At 43.7% G+C, this 9,569-nt stretch overlaps 1 protein-coding gene across 2 annotated transcripts in view; it reads right to left on the bottom strand.

Moving 5' to 3' along the window:
* Nucleotides 1–2,256: 2,256 nt before the first annotated feature.
* LOC138472905 (C-signal-like) overlaps nt 2,257–9,569 on the bottom strand; it is a 196,119-nt gene continuing 188,806 nt past the window's right edge. For both annotated transcript variants that reach the window (XM_069611319.1, XM_069611320.1), the window contains one exon: nt 2,257–2,644. In XM_069611319.1, the coding sequence (XP_069467420.1) occupies nt 2,358–2,644 (287 nt within the window). In that variant the 3' untranslated portion in view covers nt 2,257–2,357. The remainder of the gene's footprint in view (nt 2,645–9,569) is intronic.

Here is a 9,569-nt window from a genome sequence, read left to right as displayed (position 1 = left end):
GGCACACGGCGCAACTGCGCGATGACAATTACCAGAGTTACCTTACTAACCTGGTGACAAAAACCTCCTATTGGTCTAAACTCCCCATCTCACTAGCAGGCAGAATTGGAATACTTAAAATGGTTGTATTACCTCAATTACTTTACCGATTTACTAATCTGCCTGTGTGGCCCAATGATGTTTTTTTCCAAACACTGCGTTCCATCACCAACACCTTCCTCTGGCACTCGTGGGCGGTCCGCCTCAAACTTTCCACTCTGACCGCCCCCAAGGCGCTGGGTGGGTTCAACGCGCCAGATTTCATCAGATACTGGGTGTTGGCCCAGTCTCAATTCGCTGCACATTGGTTCAACACCACCGACCCCCCCGCACCCGCACATGTTCGCCTGGAGAAGCTAACGGTCCGTGACCGAGTGATTGGATCTCTGATCCTGAAGCCAATCCCTCCTGACTCAAACTCAGCAGATCCTGTCGCTAACACATCATTGGCATTAACCAAACTCTGGGCAATGGTCGACGCTCCTCACCCATTTCACGGGGATCTGCCATTATGGAACTGTCTCCTGATATCCCACTCATTCCACGTTCAATGGTCTCTCACTGGGCGGATGCCGGCTTTCTGATGCTCCGCGATGCCTTTGAACAAGGACATTTTATCGGGTGGCATAATCTCCCTCTTTTACTCAGACGCCGGCCCTCGGTGTGGCTGCAATACTCCTCACTCCGGGAGAGTCTCAAATCCAGGTATCCCGATTTCCCTGCCTTGCCACCCGACGAGCCTATAGTTGCTGAGCTTTGTTCCCTTCTCTCTTTCAGGGGTAAGGTTTTGAGACTTTATTCCTTATTGCAGACTAGAGCAGCCCGCCCCTTCGCCAAGCTGAGGTGCAGGTGGGAGGAGGATCTCGGAGTTGAAATTACTGACGAGAGATGGTCTTGAATGTGTGCTCGTATCCATGATGTCTCCTATAACACCAAATTTAAACTAATCCAATTCAAGGTTCTTCACAGGTGCCACCATACACCAATGAGACTTCACCGCATATTCCACACCACCCCTCCCACATGCCCCAGGTGTGGCAGGGATCAAGCTTCCTATATCCATATGTTATGGTACTGTCCCTGTCTAACCCAATTTTGGCTGGACATCTGCTCCACACTGTCGGACATTCTGGAGCACACTATCGCCCCCACCCCACTGCACTGCCTGTTCCATGACCTCCCTCATTTGGCCGGTGACTAAGAAATTAGAAGGTCTCTGCATGCTGTTGGCAGTCCGCTGCATATTACTATGTTGGCTCCGCCCTAGGGCGCCTACCTATACACAATGGCTCAGGTCAATCACATGGGTTCATGACACCGAGCAGTCCTGGAATGCAATGCAACATCCACATTCCAGGCCGAGGGACATTTGGCGTACATTCTGGGATTATATGACCGCCATGGCTTCACCGGCGAATTCTACGCCTTCCTCTCTGGAGGGCTCCCTGTAGATGCGTACTCCTTTGGTACAGTTGTTAATACTTTGTATATTGCCTATTCTCGATGTTGCTTCAATCTACTCAATATGTATTGCTTAATATGTGTATTGCTTGTGTTTTAATGCTGGCGCCGTGTGGCTCCCTCTGTTTTTCTGGTAAGCTGTCAATTCAATAAAAAAAAAAAAAAATGAAAATACCCTGCATCAGGTCTTACAGTAACCTCTAGGCCATAGGAGGAATACTGTGTTCAAGGTCTCCACATCCTCACATAAAGAAAGCTGACCAGATATTTGATGGAAGAATTACCCTATGTTTAGTGGAAAACACCCAGCGCATTATGGATAGTAATGCTGCATTTAAAATAGCTCACCTGAACGTCCTACAAAGAACGCATATGATACTGGCTAGTATGTGCAAACATTTGACCCAGGTAAACCATCCAGGTGCCGGAGATCTATATGATAAGAGATTTGTATCACTGCCGATTCTATTTTATTTGATGTGTGCAGTAAACTTAAAGAATAGTTACAAAAAGAAAAAACTAACGAGATCTATGTATTTCCTTTGGTCAAAACTAACAGTTCATTTCAATCAGGCATCACGGGATATTCTGAAAACAATATTAATTTCAGATGATTTTATCATAATTTAAACATGTGTACTAAAAAATAACACAGCAAGTCAAATATCTAAGAATAAAAAAAGAGCACAACTTTCGTAGTAACAGAAAATGCACAAGAATTAATATTCACCTATAGAGCTACTGGGAAAAATAGAACACGGACAAGTTATATTTATTGTTACATCATTTGTACATACATTTTCCCATTTGAGCCCGATATTGTTTTGCTTCTCCGTTTGTCAATATAATAAGGCGCATTACCATGGTAATTCAGTCCCATCCCAAGAAATGAACTTTCCCGTTTTCTCCAATGAGAGATTCTCAATGATTTTCATCAGGCAATTAACGGAGTGTTCTGGAGTGAACAGTTTCTCTGTGGGGATATTCCTGTGATATGGTCTCGACAGATCAGTATCAACAGTTCCTGGATGCAGACTCACACACACTACTTTTCTATTTCCTCTTCCAAGTTCAAGGCTAAGATTCTTGGTAGCCATGTTCAAAGCAGCTTTTGACATTCGGTAGCTGTACCACCCACCTAGGGCTGAAATACAAAAACGCTGTCATCACTTCATTTATAATTATCAAAAATCAAACCACTTTACATATTATACTGTTTGTTTTCAAACATTATATACCACCAATATTCATAGGACAAAATCTATGTAGACAATCACCAAAACAATTAGTTGCTCCTGTAAAGGGGGGCAATTCCATGTTAAACATAGGGGTTTTGGAAATAACTTGATACGTTCTTTGGGGCCCAAGATTACACCAGAAGAAGTGACATCACATGACCTTTTAATCCAATAACAGGCATGGTTTAATTAGCATTTGAATTACAACTTAAAAAAAGCAGACAAAATAAAAAAACAAAAAGGTGACGCATAGAACATGACCAAGTTGAAGAAATGGGCAGTTGGAGGCCGTTTTTGTGTTTGAAATATCCAAAGTAAAACATTACACAAAAATGTGAATTTTCATTTAAAACGCTGACCATAAGCTTTATAGTCATCTAGTTCCCGTTGGCTAAAACCACAATGTGTTATCTTGACTAGAATTGTAAAGAGTCTTTAATTTATTCAAGCCAGACGTTTTCTTTCTTTGCTTTTACTCTCGAGCGGCCAATAGGGAGCAAAAACAATCAGAAATAGGGGAATCCCAAATACTACATCTCTCCACGAACCTGCATTTTTGAGTAGTCCGGAAATCTTTACACCAAATCCTTCCCTTCTTCCAATCCACTTTGAAGCTCCTCTAAATCACATAACCTGGCTAGAGTTTGTTTACATTCGTTGCCTTAATCAGCTTTACCAGTCTCTGAACACCTCTCTTGATCCTACTACTAGATCTCGCACAAATATATATTCTCTATCTTCCTAAATTCCGGAATTCAACAAATTCTTTAACGGTCTTTGTTCTGAGTTGCAACAGGCTAAACATCCTTCTTCAATTGAAAGCCTCTCACTATGTAGTTTGGTCTTTTCCTGCAAATAAGGCATAGTGTCAGTGGCCGATGTGACAATTAAGTGTCACTTCTCCACTAGGGGGAGCCCCTTCTCATGAGAATAGGGAGGAGAGGCCGCTACCCAATAGTCCCCCTAGAGGTGGTTTAATGCGAGAGGACCTCCTGGGGAGGGACTCCCTCCTTGGGGACAGGGGCGGCCATCTTGGGGTTAGCCCAGAGAATAAAACACCTCCACATCCTCAAACCAATCCTTCCATTTTCAATCTTCTTGTTGAAAGCAGAACCATGTACTATTTTGATACAAAAGAAACAAATGGCCTCTAAAACACCAAGACAAGGAAGAATACAGAAAACACAGACTACTCCCAATACAGGTACTAAGACGAGGTGCCTCAGAGGAGGCATAGAGATCAACCTGTCAAAGGTAACAAGGGACTTTGACAGCCTGCCACTCAAGAACAGGCCTACATTGTACAAAATCCGACAATGGACTAGTAAAATCATCAATCCAAGTACAGAGCTCAGCTGCAGTGCCTGCTGGGAGAAGCCACAGACGTAGAGAGCGTTTGGTGCAGGAAATCCAAAATCTGGTTGCAGACCTGAGGAGAAGGACCGAGGACAACGGCAGTCAGCCGCGCGAGTCCTCATAAGGTTCTGCAGCAGCGGACCAGTGCCCAAGGCTATGGGCAATAAGAGTCGGGCAGTCCAACAGCTGGAGATGCCGCAGAAGCAGACAGGGAAAGCCGAGCCAGCCAAAAAGAAGGACCACCATTGTGAAAGCCCCAGTGATGTACCACAGCTCGAACACAGGTTAAGGGTGGTACGGGAGACCCAGAGGGGAAGTGGGGATGCAGACAGGAGGCAAGCAAGCAATCCCTAACTGGCTTCATACAAGGAATACAGCTGACGGACTCCTGAAGGGTCAAGAGGGCATCCAATATCCTCCTGCTCCTTGTACCAATGGGGAGGAGAAGCCCACTGGCCACCAGGGAAGGGTCTGGGACCCTGTCCACCGCTACAATGGGAAAGAGAAACCCATTGGCCACCAGGGAAGAGTCCAAGACCTTGTCCAGCATAACAGTGGAAAAGATGGCACTGACCATGCTATACATGAAGGGTCTGGGACCCAAACAGAAGTAAATCAAAGCATAGAGCAAGTATTCCTCATTACAGCGGCAGAGAAGTCCACTTTTTACAAGAGAAGGGACTGAGACCCCAACAGGATTTGGGACATTGTTGAAAACAAGTCACAGAGGCAAAGTGAATATCAAGTGGAAAGCAGTAAGAACGAACTGTGTCAAGTTATACCAAGAGAAGGGAGTCATTCTCCTGGTACCAAAGCTTAAGTGGTGATAGAGACGCCAGGCGAAGGGAGTTATACCCACTGGCTTTCTGTAAGAAGTTGAAACAGGGGCCAAAAACAATTATGTTCTACTGAACAACTGCCTGAGCCCGGAAGGATTGCTGCTTTTCTAACTCTTGCTGTGTTTTATGTGTGTATGTTTATACTGTTTACACTACTATGTGCACAGGCCTGTCTCATGCACCATATGAATAAAAATAAATAAGTACATTGAACTGTGCCAAAGTATACCAAGAAAAGGGGGGCATTCTCTTGGTCCTGAATCAAGAGTTGAGCTACAAATGCCTGGGAAGGGAGTCATTTCCCCGAAATATTTGTTTTGAAGGAACATTTTGTTGAACCCCATTCAAGAAGCAAGAGAAGGGAGCCATTCCTCTTAAAGGAAGAAGCTTTGTAAATTCAATTTTGAGTTGTAGTGTGAGGGACAGAAGTAGGTTTTGACACAGGATGGTGGAATTTGCTTTGACGGATATGCTTACATACCATTTTAGTATTAGTTTTGAGGCAGGGAAATCCCTCTTAGAAGTTAGGGATAGTAAGGATTCTTTTACACTTCAAAATAAAAAAAAAAGTCTATACCCCAAATCATGCCACCTTGGTGTCAGAATCCTTCAATACCCTTACATATGGTGTCTGGTGTCAGATGTGACCCAACCGATACAAATTGTGAAACGCTGAAATACTCCAAATTGAGCAGTTAGGCCACTGGTCCCATTGTAGCTTCTAGTGAATTTATAGGTTTTGACTTACATAGTCGGGATATCTATCGAGGTACAACGTCAGTTGATCCGCACAGGATTAATTCTATCACTTCCTAAGGTAAGTGTCATCCGCCTCGTGTCCAAATCCAGGTTAGCCTGGAAACACGGTCTGGAAGTAACAGCTGGAGTAATAGATCCAGATTACAGGGGTGACAAAGTTAATAATGCAGAATAATGGGAGACACTGGGGAGAAAGGTTACCAAACAATTCTAGAAACAGCCCTCTTTCCTAAACCCGTACAGGTTCAGGAGCAAGAACTCACAGAAAGTAGTACTAAGGGTTTTGGAGAAGCAGAGAAGAACCCCCTTCTATTATAACCCCAAAAACTATAGGGGAGGAGACAGAAATAACTCCTGACCTAGCTTTCACTCAGTAAAAAGATCCTATTTTGTCAGAAGCCTTCTCAAAAGTAGTGTCTTAAGAAGAAGGAAGGTCTAAAGATGGGCCATTTCTTTTCTAAACATAGCCTGTTGTACTGGGAAGACCTTACCACCCAAGGCGTAACCTGGACCTAGACTGTGGTGCCTAGAAGTCACTGAAGGATTGTCCTCGAAATGGCTCATGCCCATCTGACTTCACCTTGGTACAGCCAAGAGTCAGGGGCAGATTGACAGGTTTGACTGGCCCAGGATTTATGCTGTTGTTAATAACTTCATAGCTACCTGTCCTCGATGCCAGAAAACAGCTTCACACTCCCGTGAGGGATCAGAAATGTGAGGCGGACAACTTTGTAAAGAGTTTTCAACTTTATCCAACCTTATTTAATAAAATGGTTAAACGCCTCACTGTGCCTACCCTGACTGGGATTTCACGGCCTAAAAAAAACTAAAGGAAACACTCTTACAAAGGGATATCTGTTCCTCACACTGTTACATTCAATAAAGCAATAAGGAAATGCATGGCAGTTCAATTCAACAAATATATATAGCATTTGATCGAATTCACAATATAACCAATGTCTCTTCTCATAACCTGGGTGAATTCCCCTTCCCCATGTCTAAGCAAGGTTTTGCTCCACAGTTCAAAAGAAAACAGGAAAACCTGGTTTGCTACAAAGTTCCAACACAGTTCTAGAGGATTTTAAAAAATGTTGCCGTCCCAACAATGTTACTCCTGGAGTAAGATACGTTTTCACATTTGTCTTATTCAAGAAAACGGCAACATTTGTCTTTGTCAGGATGATTTGCCACAAATTTGATTTAAAAATAAAATGTAACTCCTCCACAGCAAGTTTAATGAGTTGTCTTTGTTAGAACCACAGTTCAGCACTCTCATCAACTACTACCTGGTGTACACCCATGCCAGGTCTTCTACATCAGCAACTTGCCATACGGGTTCACTCGCCTGCCCCTTCAATGCATCACAAAACAAAGGGTGCTTCAGTGGTAACTTCCAACTTAGAACAACAACTTAACAAGGTTTAGTTGGCATCAAACTTTAAACCATTTTTGGGGGAAACAAGGAATCACATTAGTGCTCTTTAGGACTCCTTTGCAACTATGCTCAAATCCCTCTTGATAATCTTCTCCAGAAGGACAGCCTGGTTGGCACCTTTCTTTCCCCTCTGCAGCAACTACCAAATAGTGACCAGGATACTGCCTTACTCCATTTCTGTCTTGGCTTTGGCAATGTGCGTTTATATCATCTGATGATTTGTATTTTACAACACAGACAGTAAGTCTTACAACTCTAGGGGTTCCCAATAGTCCCCACTCGCCTTGAGCAATGTTTGTTGTATTGGTATTGCTGTTTTTTTTTTATACTCTTGGCTTGGTTATTGTTTGTAAGCTTTTGTTCATACTAAAGCTTCCCCACAGGGTTTCTGGGTCTTCCACTAACTCATATGTTTACTTACACAGACACTTTGGTTGCACAAGTATAACTTTCGTTGTTTTCGAATAGTTTGGTATTCAAAATTGTTTATTACTGCTTCTTTCACCCACACATGAGTGAAACAGCCTGCGGTGAACACGTGGATAGCGTCAGAGCGCTCTGGAGTCACTTGGTTAAATTGCTCGCTCACGCTCCGCTTGGTGTTTGCAGGTCTTCTGTCATTGTGGCTCCTCGCGAACAAGTGAACAGCCGCCTCTGGTCCACCTCTGCTCATGCCACTTGGAAATGGAGCTTCCTCTGCTCCAGAGAGGCTCGAGTGCAACTCAGTCACCTGAAGCCTTTAAAGAGGGTACACTTCCATCGCTACTTACGCTACCCGCTGTGCAACCTCTGCACAACAACCCTTCAATGGCCAAGCGTCCTTTTCTCACGCTTCCCTCTGTGCAACCTCTGCAACAGGGATAACTCGAGGCAAAGGCCCTCTTAGGAACCGGCACAGCTTTAGGCTTTACAGTGGTTTTGGTGTCTTCTCTCGCCTCCAGCTTCACTTTCCTCTGCATACACGGCCCGCACTGCTTTCTCCTCTACTGCTGCCCTTACTGCTGCTCTACTGCCTGCACCTTAAGGGGCTTTTAAACCTCAGTCTCCCTCAGGTGTAGGTCAGCTACACTAATTAGCTCACCGCTCCTCTGCATCCCTCTTCTTAATCCCAGTACTGAGGGAATTATGGGACTTGAAGTCTCTGCCAACAGAGTTTGTTTTCCTAACCTTTTCTCTACTTTGCAATAAGCTAGAAACTAATTGGCCTAGAGCACACCTATTTTTAATACAGTTAATATCTTAAAGTAATTAATGGGGTGCAGGGGAGAATATCAACCCTGACACTAGGTTGTACCAAACAATGTGAGAACAGCTGGTGACCACAAATTTGTGGAACACTCCCGTCCCCTGCACACCCTATTGTTGTAATGACAACCATACACTCATATTTTTGAGAGTTAAAAATATAAACTTTATGCATTGATGATCTTATCAAAATGTTTAAGAAAAGAGATAGTTCACAACAACAGTTCAATAAGAGATAGTTCACAACAACAGTTCAATAAATGTACACAAAAAAAAATTATACACAAAAAAAAATTGTAGTGATAAGTTCAAGTAGTGACTATTACTCCATAGTCTGAACAAAACAATCCATCAACATTCGAATAGTGTATCACAGGTAGACATTTGCACATTACAAAACCTAATTGCCCAACTTTCACAGTTGTATGTGATGATCCAACTGGTCTAAAGTGCAATTCTCTTTACGCATTTCGGGGAAAGTATATCCCCTTGAAAGGGGCCCCTAGTGGTCCCTCGTGCTATGGAAACAAGGCAATAACCATACACGAAAAAGATGCGCCAGACGCGAGGTTCAAATTCCCAATGCTAGGGTTTATTGCAAGCAAAAATAGTATCAATTGGCTAATTCTGATCTCACGCCCCGCGACGTGAGTTTCCTAGACCTCGAGGGACGCAAGAGAGCGATTTACGTACATCAGTTACATATATACAAAATGCATATCATACAATCAGCAATGTCATGTTTAACACCCCTCTTTATTAAGTTCCTTTGAACTCGGGATGACGATGGACATATCCGACGAGTATGACACTTTCGATGTCTATTCTAGTAACAATGTGCAATTAGAAAGTGCAGAGGCATCTTTTAGTTGTTGAACAAAACACAGAGGTTCTGTTCTTGGAAGCAAGCTGCACACGGGGGAAGAGCCACATTCCAAGCTTTGCTATCTATGAGGTACTATTCGTGTCCTGGGAGCCGACACGTTCTGAAGGGTTTTGCGAAGGGGGGCTGTAGGAAGAGCATAATTCAAGCCTTTAGCTGTTTTATTCTAACATTCTACCATCGTACGTGACTGGCTGGCAGCTGTGAAGTGATTAAATGCCCTGCAGCTCTCTCCCAAGGCTACAGCGAGGGAGCGTGGGCATTCCTTTCTGGGCTACTCATGAGGAGTTTCAACAAACTCTTCAGTCCCGCGA

Source organism: Ambystoma mexicanum, chromosome 8 (genome assembly GCF_040938575.1).
Source record: "Ambystoma mexicanum isolate Mex_15411 chromosome 8, UKY_AmexF1_1, whole genome shotgun sequence".
Lineage (NCBI taxonomy): Eukaryota > Metazoa > Chordata > Amphibia > Caudata > Ambystomatidae > Ambystoma > Ambystoma mexicanum.
Note: the sequence above shows the minus strand (reverse complement) of the source record. Positions and strands in the feature narration are given on the sequence as shown.